This window comes from Ceratosolen solmsi, unplaced genomic scaffold (genome assembly GCF_000503995.2).
Source record: "Ceratosolen solmsi marchali unplaced genomic scaffold, CerSol_1.0 scaffold1, whole genome shotgun sequence".
Classification (NCBI taxonomy): Eukaryota; Metazoa; Arthropoda; class Insecta; order Hymenoptera; family Agaonidae; genus Ceratosolen; species Ceratosolen solmsi.
Window position 1 is genome coordinate 12,384,145 of NW_011948415.1, and position 20,880 is coordinate 12,405,024.

At 40.2% G+C, this 20,880-nt stretch overlaps 1 protein-coding gene across 1 annotated transcript in view; it reads left to right on the forward strand.

Annotated features, from left to right (window-relative positions):
• Positions 1 to 20,880, forward strand: part of crb (cell polarity complex component crumbs) — an 83,363-nt gene that overhangs the window by 46,902 nt on the left and 15,581 nt on the right. The window contains exons 2-5 of the mRNA XM_011508031.1: positions 11,339 to 11,730; positions 12,410 to 12,590; positions 15,428 to 15,607; positions 20,460 to 20,790. Of these exons, the coding sequence (XP_011506333.1) occupies positions 11,339 to 11,730; positions 12,410 to 12,590; positions 15,428 to 15,607; positions 20,460 to 20,790 (1,084 nt within the window). The remainder of the gene's footprint in view (positions 1 to 11,338; positions 11,731 to 12,409; positions 12,591 to 15,427; positions 15,608 to 20,459; positions 20,791 to 20,880) is intronic.

A 20,880-nucleotide genomic window follows, 5' to 3' on the forward strand; every position in this document is an offset into this window, starting at 1 on the left:
AATGCCGACACAACATGCACGGACTATTCCCATTGAATACCCGCTTATTTTTACCAAAGTCTTGCACTCGCTTAAGTCTAAACCAATGCGAGGGTTTTTTTTTCTCGAAACTTTTAACTTTTAACACGAATCCTTATTAAGCCTTTGAAATACCAAGCGCACAAGCTTCATTCGCCAGTATTACAGTATTTACAATAGATTATCAAGAGCTCCGAGTACGAGTGAAATTAAATAGAATTGCCGTGCCCAAGTTTATCGAAGCTGAATATGAATACTTAAAACTGTAATAGCAAACGAGTAAATTAAAAACTTTATAAATCGAAATAATCATGGTTCTTTAAGCTCTCGAGTTTTAAATTTCGCATCTATCTCGATAATAGGAAAATCCGTTGCAACCTCCTCCTATGAACGAGCTTGAGCACATTATATCCAAGCAGCTCGACGAAAGAAAGTTCCGCTCGACTATCCTACATTTCTTATAAAAGATGGAACAGTCGACGGAAGGACCATAAGAAGAGTGGGTCGTCGCGTGCGCCTCCTAACCCCTTCTTTTCGCGTGCGCGACCATTCGCGGTGGGATATTGTTGGGACGAACTGATTGCGTGTGTGCGCTCGAAAGCCTCTGCGTGGGAAAACGCGAGGCAGTCGTGAAAAGCCGAGGCGCTATAATTGGGGAGGCGCGCCACGGCTTTTCATCGCGCGTTGGCCTCCGGCACAATCGAGCAGGATGCAACCGCGCAAAATAAACGCGCGAACGTTCACCGCCGATCGTAAAACCTTCCTCGGAGCTCCATGATTCTACAATGCCGATGCACCAACATTATTTTCGGACTCATTGGGCTCGCGTGCGCATACGCACGCGCGGCTACATATACAACTAGGATTAGACACGGTACACCCAAGAGTGCTCGTCGTCTACCAAAATCGTCGATCGTCGTTGCGAGTCGAGTGCAGCGTCATCACCTTAGCGAAAAGGTGAAATGGTGTTGGTGGCTGATGGCTTCTAGAGGGGCGGGGAGGGGAAGGGAGGGGATTGGGGTCGTAGGATTGGATTGAAGGGGATATTGTAAAAAAGTGGCCTTACCTGAATATCAGAAAGTGTTGCTCTGGATGTAGTCGTCGTTACTTTGCCTCGTGGAAGTTTCGCAGATGTCCATCGGTACGCGGTTGCGGCACTATAGAAAGGCGAAGAATTGCTTGGCTATTTGTACGGTTTTGAAAACATTGCTAGTGAGCCGGGATTTTCGCAGGTCGGCTTTGAAAATTGCCCAGATTGACAGCCGCGTTAAACTATACAGGCGAATTTGTCAATTATGAAGGAATTCTTGCCGATGGCAATTTTGTTTCCATTGTGGGCTTATTGCGTTTACTAGAACGAAGCTGGAATGAATTAGAACGGATCGACGTGCCCACGAAACTTACAGTATTACATTATTATGATTTTGTATTTTACATTGGCGTGGTCGTGTTATTTACGTAATTCCAAACTATCTGACGCTACTTCCATTCTTCATTTTACGAGCAAATTCTCGCCACCACAAGGAACCTATTAGTATCTCATACGGACGTCTAATCTTATTTATTATACTAATCAACGAATTTCTTTATGGCCTCGAACATACCGCTAAAACAGTTTTTTTCTTTCTTTTCTGCATTGTCTGTGTCTTTTATCGCTTGCTGATTCGCGCTGCCCATGGTATCATAACTCCAGTTTCCATTCGTCCCTTATGAAAATCCTTTCCTACCAATGAAACCGTCACGGCTGCAATTTAATTAGAACGAATCCCTAGCGTCTAGACCCGTGTGCCTTACAATACAACGATACGACGAACTGAATGCGACGGCAAGTCGAGAGTCTCGTAAATATAAGCAGCACGCCTAAGCACGAGGCACGCGAACATTGCGTAAACGGACTCATATTCCATATTCCACGCATGTGGCTTAGTAGACTAGTGGATGGAACAGCGTAGGATGAAAGACAAAAGTCGTCAACCGGCGACGATCATTACCTTCCTATTAACGGGGGGAGAGCGACGCTGTCTTGCATAATTAATGCATGGGTGTACGAGCGCTTGGACTTTAACGGAGAAATTCACTGTGGAAAAAGCGGATGACAGGACGGAGGCCAGCCTTGGCCGTATTCAAGCCGTTATTATCCCTTTGCCGTTAATTCCCTAGGGCGCGATAATCTCTCACTGCACGTTAGCGAACGATTCGTTCTAGTTCGCCTCGGATCCGCGCTTTCCTCGCGTCTCGCAATAGCTACACGAAGTCCCAAGAACTTGTGCATCGATTGGTAGTGGTGGTGAGTTGGTGGAGGTGGGGAGGGGGGAATTCGCAACATCTTGATCCAGTGATCTTTTCCTTTTGTACGGGAACTGCGAGACGCAAGCGTCGTTATACGAATTGTCGGACGAGCCATTGATCGATCGGCCCATTGGAAAAGTTGTCACATACGAATACGATGGACGGGTATATGCGTGTATAATGCACATTGCGAAACTTCAATGATACGAAAAGAGAATGATACGAAAGATCTGTAATGATGCGGAGATGCAATGTTGGTTCGCTCGGAGACTTCGATGCCTCTACACGAATACGATTCTCTCTCTCTCTCTCTCTCTCTCTCTCTCTCTCTCTATCTCTTTAGGCTATCCTTCGGTTATAATGATGCACATTACCGTCCCCCTCCCAGCACCCTATATCCCGCGCCGGGATCTTTCAGCACTGTTGGTAATCTCGCGCTCAATCGTCCCCCCCCCGCCCCAGACGTTTAATGCATTCGACTCGATTCCCCCGTAATCATTGTTTTGGAAGACTTCGAGTCCCTTTCGTGTAAGAACATTAAATTAAAAGATTATAAATTGTTGGAATGCATTGCTAAAGTGCCGTAGTTCGTGCGAGATGATTGAACTTTGTGGATTTACAATATTACCAAGCTTACTCTTTTATCTTCCGATGTCTATAGCCATTTTTGAAATATTCATAAATGTTCTATGCGCTATTTACGAGGTTACATTGAAAAGTAACATCATTGTTTATTCATAATAAATGTAGATTGTTATTAGGATTGACTGGCCTCATATTTCGCTCCGTAGCGAGCAAATTTATCGCATTAAGGTAATAATTGTGCGTTATAAGTATATTTTGTATTATTCCCCGGCTATCGACTGTGTTTGATTTTATAATTAGATTCATACATTAAAAAATAGTATACGGTACTTGGCTTAATTTTGAAGAGTCCGTATTTTTTGGCTGTCTCTAACAAATTAGGCAATGTCCAAGAAATTAGTAAAATAAACGTTTAACAATATTGCCAAGTACGCAATCCAATTGATTTTAATTAAGTTGATGGCTAATATTCATGTTCTACACGACTGAAATAATAAACAATCATTCGTCTTTACTATCAATTAATGACTTTTGTCTAAGATCAACGTTTTCCCCGATGAATTTGTCCTTACAGTACTTCCTCCATAATATCCTGCTCTTCAATATTACATGTACAATATATATATATATATATATATATATATATATATATATATATATATATATCGCGTACAATGAGAAATTACAAATTACTCAATTATGAAAACTTGGATTGTGCTTTGACACTAGCATCATCCAAGATATCTTTAGCGAAATTCCAGATAATACTTTCTACGTTACGAAACGCCCTATGTCGATTTTTTTTTAAATCTCACATTACCTCGAAACGTCATAATAACCCTATGTATTTGTAAAGAAAAGAGCGCACAACTTATATAATATTCGAATCTACGACTTAAGAAAGAAAAAAAAAAATAAAAACCAAAAAAAAAATTATTGGTTAAAACTTATCACAATGTAAATAAATCCATTCCATTCTTAAGCACAGAAGACTATTTTATTGAACGTGCGTGTATTTAACTAAAAATTATTCGCTAAGCTATACAAGCCCCTATATAAGTTGGCTTGGCATAGGACAATTTAGCCTCGCCTTCGTCTCTTACTATTGTATCATTATCATTGTCACATGCTTGCCCGTAAGAAATGTATCGCTCAGGGCAACGACTCTTCCGCCTCCCAAGTGAGCGGCCCTTGAATTGAGACTTATAACGGCCGTGCGTTAGCGCTTCTATCCCCACGACCACCACCACCACCACCTCCCTTCCACCCCATTTTATCCATGTCGGATACGTCAATTGCCAATGAAGCTTCTTCTTCCGTATTTCTTATTTTTGACGACAACCAAGAGCCGAGATTCGCCATTGCACTCGTGTTCTGCTAAGCGGGTCATTGTCTTTTATTTCCCCTCCCCCCCTCTTCCTCCCACCCCTCCCCTCGTAAGTTACGTACTTAACCGCGCCACTCGATGAGTTCCGACGAGAAAAAAGTATGTATCTTGATTACAAAGTCCTTGGCACGGCAAGATAAAGATCGGTAACGAGCTAACTCGTTTTCTGTCTCTTCTTAACGTGCGTTAAGACAGGTCGTATTAAAATTCATTCCATCCTTTTTGTCTCCTGGCGTTCAATATACTCCATTTTCCGAGAATGCGTAAGACATTTTTTGCAAGCTTCGCACAATAGTGAAAGCAATGTAGGAGCATAAATTTAGATCGACAGTATACTTTCCATGGCAAGAAGTGCAATTCATTGTAAGCGCTAAAAAATCACAATAGTGTATAATTATAATAGAAATTCGAGAGTGAGTGTGTTATTTAATAGCCTTTGTTTTTTGTTATAAAAAAAAAAAAAAATCATGCTTTTTTTTTATCTTATAGCTGTATATTTACTGCGCGTAATAGATTGCTTATAAAAGATTTACATCTGTATGTGTTCCATCTATATACTAATATATATATATATATATATATATATATATATATATATATATATAGATATGTTTAAGAATTTATATATAAATAGGCTGTAATTTAGTAAATAATATATTTCATAAATTTTTTAATATCATCTTCAATTATCTTAAGTTATGACATAATGAGTACTATAAATAATAAGAATGGGCATACTTTGAAGTTTTAGTAAAATTTATTGACTAGTATTCTTAAGATATTTTGGAATCTACAATTAATGACTTTTTTTATTTTGCTTTAAAGCCTTCTTTTACGGCTCAACCGGCAGCACTAAAATTTTTCATCCAAAATGCAAAATATCATGATTGTATTAATTCAGTATTTTAATAGAAAGTCAGAAATACGTGGTGTAAGCGGATATCAAGTGTGATTTATTGCCACAGTAGAGTGAACGTTACAAGCACATCAACATCCCCCTAAAGCGACGTTTATAATAGGATTCGGAGGATTTGCTGATTTAATGATCTGATTTAAAGACTTTGATCCTTAAAGAATTGACAATGCATTACGACCAATCCACAATCCACTTACAATTGCTGTCTATCGAATGACAAATCCTTTATATATATATCATATATATATATATATATATATGTGTGTGTGTGTGATATTATGACTTCAGGGAACAAAATTTTTAGTTATAGTATCTTTATCAGTTAATAGTATCTATAACAAATTCGTAATTACTCAATTAATTATTGATGAGAAATAAAAATTAAAAAGTCAATTTTATATACAACTTCTTTTTTTTTTGACATAGATGATTTGCTATTCTTCTTTTTATACAAATGCAATCAGTTGCCTAATTTCTTACATTTAAGGAATTTCCATTTCGGCAAGGTCATTCGGAATACTTACATAATGTTATACTCGTAATTTTCATAATCCATCACCGTCTCTCCCTAATACAATCAAACATTTTGCACAAACGAGACTCTTTATTGGTATTAGTGGACAGTTGGTTTAGCGTATAATATCGTATAGATGTAATTGAAATCTTTTGTTCTCGTAATGGATTTTTTCATATTGAACTGAGAATTACCAAACAGTTGTTATACTATTACATTTGAGAAACAGTATTTGTATTTTTTCCAATTTATCTTTAAAATTAAATGAAGTCTCAATTCAATGCAATATGTGTGTGTGTGTGTGTGTGTGTGTGTGCGCGCGCGCGCGTGTGTGTACAGTCTTTCCTTTAATACTTTCATATTATAATTTATATTTATATGACAATAATTATTTTGTCAAAATATCACACAAGTCATATAATTAGATTTAATCAAATAAAAAGATAAATGGAAAATAGTTGTCAGTCAAATATTGCGCTCTTGCAAATATAAAATTATTAACTTCAAAATTATAAACTTCAAAATAATAATTGATTTTTCTTTATTTCTTATTCCCATAGGCTTTGGTTATAAAATTTCAGATTTATGAATATACGCAAGCAATTAATAAAAATATAAAACCAAGTTCTCATATATTCTTTAATTCATCAACAAACAACAAAAATTCCCAATAACATTATAATCACCGGCAACAATTCAACAATTATATTACATGTAAATCAATAAATAGAATTTTAGTTACTCGGATGATCATCTATCGCATCAACGCGCGAGCAACTTATTAATAATAATTATTAATATTAGTAATTTTAACAACAACAACAACAACAACAACAACAATAATAATAATAATAATGCTAATAACGGAATATTTGTCCTCTTAATTCGTACCATTCGACCGAACGGAAACTCAACATCCGCCATTCTTCGGACACGTTACAATACCTGTGAAGCATACACTCATCCTCGGTACAGTCAATCATAAGAAAAATATGAGCCACCACGCTGACTTGGAAGTATAACCGAGAATGAGTAGCGCGATGTAATATGATTTTACAGGGACGCTTCTCTCGCATTCATGAATATATTTTTGTTGAGGGAACATTGCCGAGTCTTTATATATCTCATATCTATACATATATCTGTGCTACGCGTAAAGCGAATTTTAAATCAGATTGTGTCATGGGAAGTAATGACTAATCAAGTTATTATTTTTTTTTCTTTTCTTTTTTTTCTTTTACCCACCTTTAGCTTATAAAACGAATTGGGTTTATAAGAAATTACACGATAATATACAATTGTATGTGAAGGCACACGCTTGGCCTTGAATTGTAATAATATAACGAGCTTGGGTTTGGCCTTGTGGACTTTCATTGGGTGCGTTGAAAAAGTTTATCGGATGTAATAAGGACGATGATCTTTATAGAGACTTGTAATAGCCTTTACGGGACTTTGGTTCGATGTGACGAGATATCTCTTCGTAGGTGTATAATAATTGTTATGAACACGAAGTTGTACCGTATAAATTGCATATGGTGTTTTGAATACAATGTTACTTTGAGTAATTTTATAATTTGAATCGTAACCATCTACAAAATACCATAACGTATGATATTCACGTGGAACTTTCCGCGGTATTTAAATATAGAGATTTTTAATTCTCGTGAAACATTCGAACAAAACCAACTATTTTCATTGTAGTTATAATACACATTAATAACCGTTATCGGTTATCTTTTGAAAATGTTATATAATTTGTTATTCTGCCGGTTATGCGTTATCTAATAAGATTACTAATTGAATGCTATCTGCTACAAAATATTTAGATAAATATATTTATTGGTAATCGATATTGGCAATTGCTCAGTACCTTAAATGTAAAAGATATTCGCGATAAGACATATTCGTATTTAGTTGATAATAAATTATTAATTGATAAATAATTGAAATAATGCAGTGAAAAGTCCACTCTCGCAACATTTAGGTATAAATAAAGGAGAAGAAAAAAGATGAAGAAGAAGAAGTAGAAGGAGAAGAAGAAGTAGAAGGAGAAGAAGAAGAAGAAGAAGAAGAAGGAGAAGAAGTAGAAGAGGGAAAAAAGAATAATAGTTTGATCGCGACTTGTTATTTATATTTTTTTCTACTCATTTCAAGCGAGTACGATATATCGTTGAGAAACTTTAACGTCAAATTAAAGATTAAAAATCTTTTAAATTTCACGGATCTAGTTAACGTAAGACTTACCTAGTCTAATTAAATAGCGACCATTAATCACACCGTCAATATATACGTAACTCAGTCGCTTAATAACATATTCAGCTAGCGATAAAAATTTATTTAACGACAATAATGTATATAGAGTACCGTAAGCGTGAAATTGATATAAATAAACGATCCAACGAAATTTTATAGATTTATAGAGATTTGATGTGCATCAAGGTGAAATTACGTCTGGATAGTCTACATCATTGTATATCCAATGGTCGTTTATTAATCGAATATCTCTACATTGCAACATGTCGATACTCATGCCGATGCCTCTTATGTACGCACGCGCGCGCGCGCTTGCGCATAAACGAGTGCGCGTTTTCCCATCAACGCGAAAACTCATTCGTTGCATAACGATGCTCTTGTCGCAAAGACTATCATAAACATCCGTGCAATTACTCAAAATCCAAGCTGACAAAAAAAGGAGCGCGATAAGCGAAATACATTGGCTAAGTAAAAGCCAAAGCGACGCTGGGTGATTGGTGAATAAACCGGGCCTCCTTTAAAATTGCAAATTCCACGCTGGAATGGAAGCATGTAGAGCGAGAGAGAGAGAGAGAGAGAGAGAGAGAGAGATTCACGAGCCGGGCACGCACGGCCATTTCTAGCCTCTACATCGGCATCTCTCATGCATAATTTATCGTTTCGCATCGAACGGCGCATGCAACGGCAGTGCATACAACGAAATCGAGCGACGCATCGTCTTGGCAGCGATCAGCCGATGTCTAGGAGTCGCGTGCACAATCGCACGCTACAGCTACGGGCCATCGAGGAACAACGGGCGGAGGTTGTAATAACGATTCGAGATTCCATGTATCCGTACAATTTTCTACGTGTGACCGTTTGGTCTGATGCCATACATTTGGTATTCGGCGTAGCCGTGACGAAATTACAACCCCCCCCCCCCAAACTCGGTATTTATATGCTGATGCAATCGATATTATCAGCGATAAGCGTCTACACGAATTGATATGGACGGGACGACCGAGGGCTTTCGTATCAGATGCGCCATACGCCTCTTACAATTTTCGGGATTTTTTCGAGGGGAATTGGACTTTTCACCTCCACGATAGTGGCTTTAGCTGATATGCCCGTTTTATGATTTTTTGCTTATTTCTTTGTAGATAAGGCGTGGATAGTAAGATGAACGAATGATATCGAATACTTTTCGAAATTTTAACGGCCAATTTTATTCAATGCGGCAAAATGGTCTTATGACGTTTGGACGCGCGGATGCGAATCCGTGAAAATGATTGGCGTGCGATATAAGATAACACGGTGTGTACTAAGTGTTTTTCGAATTATTTCCAACACACTCCTATCGCGGATACTTTTTCATAATAGAACACGAATTACGCAGTCGATCGAATTCACAGCACTTGGACGGCGATGAGCCCATTATCGATTGGAGGGAAGATCGAAAGGAATCTATACATTTTCTTGCTTCGGACAATCGCGTAATTTTTGTTATCAAACATTGAAACATCTGTCGCTGTCGCTTGTCACGATTGGGCGATTCCTAGTTTTTTCCAAAATGGTTATGCTTAGTTTAGCAATCGTCGTAATAATCGCGCGAATTTACAAAACTCTACGTGCACGATTCACCGATTTTCAACGCTAACGTAATAAAAAATAGGATTCATTTGCATTCTGGAACATCCATTGTTCCGTACTGTTTATTTAGAATTATCTGTATCGTTATTGTAATCGAGTATTGCTCGACGAGAACTGTATATTCAAATAATTGAGAATCGTTAAAGCCACTCACGGCTATTATAAATAATATTCAGTTTTACAATTCTTTAATGAACTCTATTATTGCTTTCGCATTCTAATTAGCCGAATGAATCGCCAACTAATTAGGCCGATGGAAATATTAAAAACGTCGATTAACGCAAAGCCAAATGCTGATATAAAAAGAAAAAAAATACAATTCTGAAGTTGCTGCGATAGAACGTGAGCGGATGATGTGCATCGTTAAGCGAATAATATTGACAATCTTCTCCACGTCATTAATACGCATTATACATATTAAATATTATCGATGCTCGTAAGCCACTGAGGAGTAAAATCATAATATTACTTGCATAACTAAAAGTGCTGGATAATTATGTAAATTATTCTCGTGTACAGGAAGTCTGCAAACGCTGCTCTTTAAAAGAAAAAAAAAGTATTTGCTTGCTGTAAAATGCTACCAAGTCACGGTGGATCAATCGCCGACTATCGTAAATTATTAGACCCGTCATTATGGGAAGATCATACATCCTATTGATTATTAAAGAGACGCGCAAATCCCGTATGTAGAATAATTTGTCTTCCGTGACGCGGGCATTACAATTACAGTACGAATGTCGTTATTTCTCACTATCAACTCGATCGGCCAATAATCGTAAGAATCTCGTCGGAACGAGCAAGAAAGTCGAGGGAGAAAGCCCTGACCAGCCCTAATGAAATATATTTGCCGTTCGCACGCCTTAAGTCGTTAACGCACTTCTAACGTCGTTAACACAGTCGATTTTCAAGAATCGGCGGCTACAATACGGACAATCTTCGCGTCATCGCAACCTCCCCCCCCCCCACCTCCCTCCCTCCCTCGCTCCATCTGCTATGCCACCGCCGCACCGCCACTGAGAATACTCTACACCGACAACTATGCCGACATCGGTCCCGTGGGCGTCGCGGTCCACGATAACCCGGTTCCACCTATCAACACGCAAATCGCACGCGCCCCCTATCGATTTCTCAACGGTTTATCTCCCGAGATAAACCGCCCTCCCACTCGTCCCACTCGGTCACACTCGGCTTCCGAGGCTGTTCCCTCGGCACCATATCAAAGGCAACCGCTTCGTTGTGCCTTTGACCTCGTAGCTTCGGCAGCTCAAAATTGTGAGACTATACTTCCGGGCTCTGTCCCCCTCCATCGCCCCAACCCCCGCCGCTATGTCGCAACACTATGTGGCTAAGTCGCTCTTTTCAATTAGGCTCGCTTAACCGATGCTGGCTCGAGCTCATGGACAACAAAAATTGTCCCGACCGTTGTTTTATGGACGAGCATTTTGGCTCTGTGTGCTGCCACGCGTCACGCAAACATCGTACATTAACATCGAAGCCAATTATGATTGGTTAGTCGCCACGAAGTGAGCCGGAATAATGCTAAAAGGCGTTCAAATGTAATTCTCGTGGGTGTGTAGCTTGCGTAACGAGATCGTCATCGTTCGGAGTGGAGTTCTCCGAGGAGCTAAGTAAGGGGCTCGAGCTCATTGACCTCATTGGGGTGGGCTGTCGTTCAGCGTAGGTCGCCGAATGTGGCGAGGATCGTTCACGGCGATGGCCCAACTAAGTTTATTCTTATGTTCGACAGTGCTGGCGACGCTGTTGACGAGGAGCGGCGGCGGCTACGGAGCGCCTCAGGAGCGCTCGTCCGTGGACGATCCCGTGGGAGCGTCGTCGCCCCGGGAGGCCTACTTCGATGGCTCGGCTCACCTACGGCTGAGGTCCTTCGTCTCGGTTCATCGACACAGCGGCCTGAGCTTCCGCGCCTGCGAGCCCGGCCGACTCTTCGAGCAGCGCCTCGAGCCGTCCGAGTCCGTGAGCCTGCAGGTCGACCACGAGGGCCTCCTCTTCGTGGCACGATTGCAGCAGCGTCGGCTCGAGGCGAGGCTCAACAGCCGACTCCTCGACAACGCCTGGCACAACGTCAATCTCTTCTTCAGATTGGGCAACCTCACGCTTAGCGCCGCTGGACACTCCCAGGTCAGTGAACTCGCGACGCGCGCTTCGTTTCTCCACTTGAGCTCGACGCCGTGCTCCCTTCGGTTCGGTCTTACTATGACCTTGGATTACGACTAATACCCTTTCCGATCATTTCGAAGCCACGGCTTCGTTTATTTAACGCGCCAGTCTTTTTACTCCTCGTGCGCGAAACTTTTAAATAATACGTCGAGGTTACGCGAGCATTGCGACAAGACACGCGAGAGTTGCGCGCGCGCGTGTATACTCGTGTATCCTTGAATTCGTTTTGGAGGGCGCTCAGCTCGCTAATAAAACGTTAACGTCCACGAATCGAGAACGCGATATTCGCCTCGGAATAAATCGTCTGCCTTCCCGCGACACCCGCAACTTCAATTATGATCCTCGCGCGTATCCGCTTCTGCATCGATTAAATCGACGGAGCTGAAAATCATCCGTGAGAACAGGGTTTCTCGCTCTTTTTCCTTTTTTTAATTCTTTTTAATTTCAACGTTTATATTATACGGATCGTCGGATTGAGGGAGGGAGTGGGGTGGGCGGGTGTACGTAATCGCGATACCGATCGGAACATTCGAACGATTAACGGGGAAAGAGGTGAGCCTCCCGTACGAGGAGAGCGGCGCGCACGACAAAGGTCGCGCTCGATATGTAAGGAATGGGCCGTGATTGTCGCATGCCTCAGGTGGTGGCCAACGCAACGTTCAACCCGGAGATCCTCGCACTGCCCGATCACAATGCCAACGTCACCCTCATCGTCGGCGAGGGCTTTCGGGGCTGCATTCTCCAGGGTCCTGGCATCCTCTTCAACGACAGCGTCAACAGCAACGCCATCTTCGGACCGTGTCCCCTCGACACGAAAGGATGTAAGCCACCATTTCCTTGCGAGCGCCTATTTACGTCATAATTACGAAGCGACGTCTTTGCCAATTCCTCGCTCCTCCTCGCTCCTTGACTGCACATCGGCGAGGCAACATCGTCATCGATGGCCTGGCCTATTCGTCGGCTAACTCGCCTGTTACGCTATGGAAACGCGTCGCGATGCAACCGGTCCTTTGTGATAAGCGATTAAGGATAAATGATAGCACGGCTCTTAAGGATAATGTCATCGTCGCGATAAGCACAGCGTATAGCCTTTCTCATTAACCAGGGTTAAAAAGTGAAAATATACGCGTTACGTAAAGCCGCGCATCGACTACGAATATCATTTGGTCGTGAAAGTGCAAACGATGGACTCAAATTCGCTTCTGCAACGGTTCGATCCTTTTTTCGCTCAATCGCTGATAAAACGAAGGGGGACTAAGTCGAGGATATGAAAAATCATTGCTATTTTATGTGGCGAAGTTATTTATATTAGTGGTGAAACGAATGAATGAGAAGAACAAGAAAATTCAATGGATTTTACGGAGCTTAATCAAAAATTAAAATCTCTTCGAGTCGAATTTAAAGTTTCGATTTTATTCACGCCGAGCGTGTATTTATATAATCGCTTGTTCCTTCCGTTTTTCGTCATGCAATGTTCTTTACCAATTTCCATTGATTTCTTCGCCGTGATCCCAGGACCATCGTTCCATTTTCCCTTTTCTATCCTGATCACTTTACCGCTTCCCCCCCCCCCCCCCCACCCACACGCGTTTGCCTCGATAATTGTTTTTTTTTTTTTTTTTTTTTTTTCTTCCCCCCCCCCCCCCCCCCCACCACCAATACGCGTTTGACTCGATAGTTGTTTATTTTATTTTATTTTTTTTCTCATTCGTCCCGTTTCGAGATCAATTTGTTCTAGGAAAAAGCGCATGCACGCATTTAAAGTAACGAAGAATTATTACTCTGACTCTCTCTCTCTCTCTCTCTCTCTCTCTCTCTCTGCGTATGTCTCTATCTCGCGCTCTCCTCTCTCTCTCTCTCTCTCTCTCTCTCTCTCTCTCTCCTTCAACATCATCATACCGTTGCACCTTGTTTTCCGCAATTCGCCATAAAATGCGTCATAAAGAACGGTAAGATGCGTCAAGAAATGATGTATCGGAAGTTAACAAAGAGGCTACGAGTTAACGTATGTGGCCTTTGCTCGAGGCTACATTTATTATTTGCCGAGCATAAATACGTTAAGTGTACAAACACATCCCTTTGAGAATGTGTCGAATGAGTATTAGCGACGCAGACTAATAAGAGCATTGCAGGTCTCGGAACCCCATTCCCACACTCCCCCACCTCCCTCTGTCTCACTCTCTCTCTCTCACTCTCACTCACTCTCTCTCTCACTCACTCTCTCTCTCTCTCTCCCTCTCTCTCTCTCTCTCACTCCCTTTCTCCACTTATCTTGCTTTATAATAATTATTCCTAGTTCTCTCATTTTTCTCGCGAAGCTTTTTTGAAGGAACGACTTGTCATTCCTTGGTGAGCGTTAAAACTCTAAATACGAAAATGCTGCTCGCGTGCAAAGTATATATTCTACAGCTTTTAACAGTGTAATACATGCGTACCTCGCTTTGTTCATACGTCATAGAATGGAATTTTTTACGAGAGGAAATCGAGAGCGGGACAAAGAGAGAGAGAGAGAGAGAGAGTGAGTGAGTGAGTGAGTGAGTGAATGAGAGTGAGTGAGTGAGTGAGAGTGAGTGAGTGAGAGTGAGGTAACGAAGGAGAGAGTGAGAATAAAAAATTTATCTGATATTATTGTGTGGCACTTTTTTTTTAGAGTGTTATATAAATTTCAAGTATGTTTAGAGGCCATTTAAATGACAGCACTGTAAACTTGACTGGAAATTCTTTGGCTACGAGTAGAGTTTCATGATGAGTAGAAGATTGATTGGTAATTTAGATTGTTTTTGAGCTTTATATAAGCACACGTGTGTGACGCACTGTTTGAGATTTTGACGTTTGTATCTTTCAGTTAGATTTGTAAATCACGCCATTTTATAGATATCTTACCGTAACCCTGTACATCCCTGTAAAAGTTGTACAACCTCGCGAGAATGCGAGTAACCGCGGCCGAAATTGCGCTTCCCGTACCAAAGAACTTTAACTACACTTATTAATTACTATTATCACTATTATTATCACTATTATTATTATTGTTATTATTATTATTATTATTATTGTTATTATTATTATTATTATCGCTATAATTATTACTATTACTATTATTATTATTATTATTATTATCGCTATAATTATTACTATTACTACTACTATTATTATTATTATTATCGCTATAATTATTACTATTACTATTATTATTATTATTATTATTATCGCTATAATTATTACTATTACTATTATTATTATTATTATTATTATCGCTATAATTATTACTATTACTATTATTATTATTATTATTATTATCGCTATAATTATTACTATTACTATTATTATTATTATTATTATTATCGCTATAATTATTACTATTACTATTATTATTATTATTATTATTATCGCTATAATTATTACTATTACTATTATTATTATTATTATTATTATCGCTATAATTATTACTATTACTATTATTATTATTATCATCATTATTATTGGTAATAAAAAATAATGAAAAACGAAGCGCAGTCTCGGTGCAGTACCACATTTTTTTTTTTTGAAGGGGGGGGGGGGGGGGGGGGGGGGAGGGAGGGTGAGACTAACAGCGCCCGGATGTGCGTGGCGACGGGGGAGCTCGTCGATCGCCAGGCCGAATTAACCGAGACGTTCGCAGGTGGAGGGAGCGGCGCGGCCCAGTCGATGACCCAGCCGGCGACCGCCCAGGCGACCTCGACCACGGACTTCTGTCAGCACTCGCCCTGCATGATGCGCGGCAAGTGCGTGTCCAGGCAGGACCGCTACGAGTGCCACTGTTACGCCCGATACTCCGGCAACAACTGCCAGATCGATCATGGTAGATCAGAGCCCACCACCACGCACCCAACCACGCACGCACGCACGCACGCACGCAACTCCCATCACTGCTCTTTTGTTTACTTTATTAGAATTTTTCTCTTTTTCTTTTCTTTCTTTCTTTCTTCTTCTCTTTTTTTCTCTTTTTCTTCTCTTTCTTTTTTCTTTTCTTTTTCTTTTCTTTTACTTTTCTTTTTCTTTTCTTTTTCTTTTTCTTTTTCTTTTCTTTTCTTTTCTTTTCTTTTCTTTTCTTTTCTTTTCCTTCCTTCCTTCCTTCCTTCTTTCTTTCTTTCTTTCTTTCTTTCTTTATTTCTTTCTTTCTTTCTTTCTTATTTCTTTTGCGTATCGCACACCACACTGAGCCCCACAACTCCCCTAGGCGCGAGCTGTTGAAAGGCTTCGATTACTCAGTTACTTGGCGCGACGACGTGGCCGCGTACGATTTTGCATATAAAATTGGCCCGGGCGCCGTAAGTACGATCGCTCGCTTACTTTTGGCCCTGCGGAGGTCGGAGGTCTTGGAGATCGTGGCTATCCTCAACACGCGAAAAGCCCTTGAATTTGCTCTCGGTCACGTCGGTGAGACGCCGTAATAAGTGCCGCCGCAAACAGCTTCTCGCGCATTCGAGCAATTTAGCAATTTGAGCAATCCGACTAGTATCAATACCAGCCAATACCATAGAAAAAATTTCCATTAAAGCTTCAATGACTCCGGCTGTAATGCCCTCCCATTATCGCACCGATTACGTTTCGTAAATTACCTTCACCATTTATTGACGAGTGGGTGCTTATCTTTTAATCAGTGCCAGGTGCACTCCACAGCACAATCTATTGCCCCGATGCAAATGCAGCTCCTGTCTCTGCTAACAACGAAGTAATTGACTTTTAAATAGAATTCTTTCAATAGCGAGTGCATTTTTCAGATTCTGGAGTTTTTTAAGCTGTGCCACGATGTTGCCGTTCAGCCTGGGATTATAGTGCTTTTTTATTGCATGATAACTAGCTCTGTGTGATTGTACGCATTTATTTTGAGTATTTTGATGCTTTTAATATAGTTGCGCTTATCCTTATTAAAGTTATTTGTATGTATGTATCATATTCTGATTAGTGTCATTAGAGTCTCCTAGAAAATATAGTTTTATGGTTATTTATTTATTAAATTTGCAGAGAAAGGCTATGTTAGACGCGATCGAGGAACGAGTACGCGTAGTACTTTTGCGCGTCTTGCCTAATGTGGGAGAGGAGTGACGTTTCCTAAGTTTCTCGGTCAGCCAACCGAAATCGCATTATTTCCCCCTTTGGGGGCGCGTCGCGTCGTGATGAAAAGCCGACCTTTCACCATCAAAGTCCAGTGCCAATTGCGAACTGAGCTCCAGGACTCGTCGACGCTTTAGCCGACGCCCTCGCACGTTCAAGCCAGCGTTTGCAAATATAAGCCTCGTGGAAACGGGAATACCAGGAGGGAGAGTTCGATAGCGAGAGCCGGCCAGGCCGTTATATCCTTGTCGAGCGAGACTCGATCGATCGGACATACGCCGTCCTCCATATCCGTCAAAGTGATGACACATGGCGCGATGTATTATAGGCTTTGGGACTTTTACTATCCCCTTGCCATCGAGACGGTTTGACTTACGGGTACGCGTGCATCGCGATCGATTAGTTAGTTTAATTAGATGACTTGTACGCGTCGATTTGTATATAACGCGCGTGTGTTTGTGTGCGCGTGTGCGTGCGTGTTGCGGAGGATTGACTGGATACGCGGGGAGCAATCGACCTCGAGTGGAGCTTCGCCGTGACTCCGGTTCAACGTCCTTCGTCTTCCCTCGACTTTTGAGTGCGATAGCCGTTATTGACATTAGATGTGCACTGGCTCCCGCCGTTGTAAACGACACGTGAATTGTAGGCGCACGTGACACCGGGCGAAGTACGCGCGCGCGTGTGCGTGCGTGTATACGATAACGATGATGATGCTTTCACCTGCCACTATCGCGCGCTACGACTCGTCTCAATTCGTTAATTTTAGAATTTGACGTATTCGCCATTAACTTTCGTCATAACATATTGCGTGGATTTGGTTATTTTCGGCATTTTTGTATTAAGTGAAAATTTCGCGTACACCCGACGAAGTATACTTGACTCCTCGTCAATGTAGTATCAATCATGCTACCTTAAGACGTTTCTGCCCATTATATTTTCTTTTTATAAATTGGCTTTTCGTAAAATCTGTTTTTTTAAGAACGTGGCATTAATCTTGAAAGCGACGAGAAAGCCACTTACTTTCTCACTTTAAAATGCACAGCTACGCTCAATATTACGAAATATTCACCATTCCACTCGTGTGTATATTATTTTATTTAAAGACTCGATGTTGTGTAAATGCTTCGCGCAATTATCGATAATTCAATGGATAAATCATAACCGGTGCTGCTTACCGAATCGTTATCGCAATTTAGGATTATCTGTTTATGCCAATTATTAATTACAGATTTGGTATTTTTATTTGGTGAATTGTTATTGCACAATAAGTACGCGTTCCTGTCGTACGTATTCGACTTTTGATAATTTACCCTTTAATAATTTAATATTGCTCTAATATTTGATATACTTACATTTTATTCATAAGAGTGTAAAGTGTTTCTAACTTATTTTTGTTGTTGTTATTATTATTATTATTATTATTATTATTATTATTATTATTATTTATTACTAGTATTTATTATTATTATTACTGTTGTTGTTGTTGTTGTTGTTGTTGTTGTTGTTGTTGTTATTCTTATTATACTTATTATCTATTATTTATTATTAATTATTTATCATCATCGTCATCATCATCATCATCGTTGTCGTCGTCGTCGTCATCATCATTATTCTTAATATTATTATTATTATTATTATTATTATTATTGTTGTTGTTGTTGTTATTGTTATTATTATTATCACCATAATAATTAGTTTTGTAATGAATGTGGTGTTGGGAAAAGAAATTTTTATTGACTAGAAAAAATCCTTAAATTAATTTTTTTAATTGTGAATAATTTAAAGAATATTTCATTCGATAATATTCTTTCGTAAAGAAGTAAAAAAGCAATTATGCAAAGCGAAATTTTGCACGTCTAAAGAACGCTTTGCTTACACCAAGATTCTTCTTGAGAAACACAGAAGCTTAAAGTTTAATCACTGAGTTTTATTTGAATTAACCCTATATACTTTTATATATATATATATATATATATTTACGAAAAATAAATTTGCTCGACCAAGGTAAAATTACTTTTGTGCAAAAGCTCGGAATACGGCTCGAAATATTTAAATATTTCGTTCTATTCTCATACGCGAGTGAAATTTCTTACTTCATGATTAAATAATCTTAATGATGAACTCGTACTAATGAACTGTTAAAACCATTTTTAATCATGACAATGATTTTAACATGACAATTAAAATGACGGTGTCACTTTAAAAATTCCTAATTGTCAGTAGTACTTTTGGAAAAAAAGTATCTATTTTCTAAGTAATGTACTATTTACGATCAATTATGTATTGCAGATAAATCTATTGTATAATTAACGAAGTTTATCATAAAATATAATAGTAAATAATACGCAATTTCAAGTAAAGTTATATTATAAAAAATTTTCAAATACTAAAATATATTGCCGTAAATTGGAGAGCAAATATAAAATTATTATACATATATATGAATTAAGGGAAATTAAATCAGTGGGAGTAAAGAGTAATGCATAAAAAGAAATTTTTAAAATTTAGTGATTAAACATCCGATTCGTAACTGCTCTGTAAATTATTTGGAGTATAATCGTAATAATGACATACCGATTCATCTCTAGTAACATATCATTTTTAACGATCCTTTTAATTTTCCAATCGACCTTTCATTTATTTACATCGACAGTATAAATAGCAATATAAATGGGTCAATACGTGGAGTAATGTTTTTCTAGGAAAGTAAAAAGCTTTCTATAGTCCGGCTTTCGTTCTATTCCAAGAAATTTAAAGAGCCAGATACACATGCGATTGTAATGCGTTTTTATTTTTATTGGTAGACTGTCTAAGGGGACCGATACACCTTCAAAATTACCGAAAAAATTTCAAAATATCCCCACCAATTACTTTGTTCACAAGCATAAGCAATGTTGCACAATTGATACGTACTGATAATATTTGTATTATAAAACCACTAAAGTAAAATACAACAAGTAAACTGCTGCACTACTACGAGTACACACGATCGACTATCATTTTATACGGGAGCTTATCTTATTAATGCTATATACTGCTGCTCTAAATTTGAATGAGCCGAGTGCGAATCTTGTTCGATCATTCGGACGATCCCTCCCGACATCCGAGTCGGGAGTACATCGCTAAGAAATACGTCCAACTTCGTAAATCGCCAACGACCGAACAAGCAGCTCACGAAGTGAAAATTACCGTCCGCTGTGAAAGTGATCGCAACTACTTTTCAAATCTATCTTTTCAAACGGCTTTGCAAATCTTCGGCTCACTCCTTCAGATCTAGACAGTCCGTGAAATAACTTTGTACTAAGCACATCGGCTATCGGTCGACTAAAATTGCTATGAGACGCTTAACCACGGCACTCGGCAAAACTATGGAGATATTATAAGATGAGCCCTCGCGAGCAACGGAAGCCCGACGGCCGTCGCGCCGAGAGTTTCGGCCAGCATATTAACTAAACAACAGAAGAGCAAGGCGCCCGGGCCGGACTCTCTCGAGGCGACGGCCGTGAGGAAGGAATTTCGAGGTGCCCCAGTCCCCGCGACCCCGGATCCAAGCCAGCCCGGATCTAATCCCGCGCCTCGTGCGCCCTCGCCAACAGGTTCCGCGTGCCTGAGCAACCCCTGTCGTAACGGGGGCACCTGCGCCGAGGATCAGCACGGGGACTTTGGCTGCCAATGCGCCCCGGGCTTCGTCGGCCAGCGTTGCGAGTCCGCCGCGGGTGCGCGCCTCTGCGAGACGAGCGACCCCTGCCGTAACGACGCCGCCTGCGTCGAGCTCCCCGAGGGCGACTACAGGTGTGACTGCAGGCCCGGCTGGTCCGGCAGGTACTGCGAGATCGACGTCGACGAGTGCGCCTCTCATCCCTGCAAGAACAAGGGCAACTGTACGGACACCGTCAACGGCTACACCTGCAACTGCGACCGCACCGGGTAAGCAGAGTCTCGATCTCCTTTACGCCCACGCACTTATGACTATCGACAAGGCCTCGGGGATCTTTCGAAGTTACGCTTCGTTAGAGG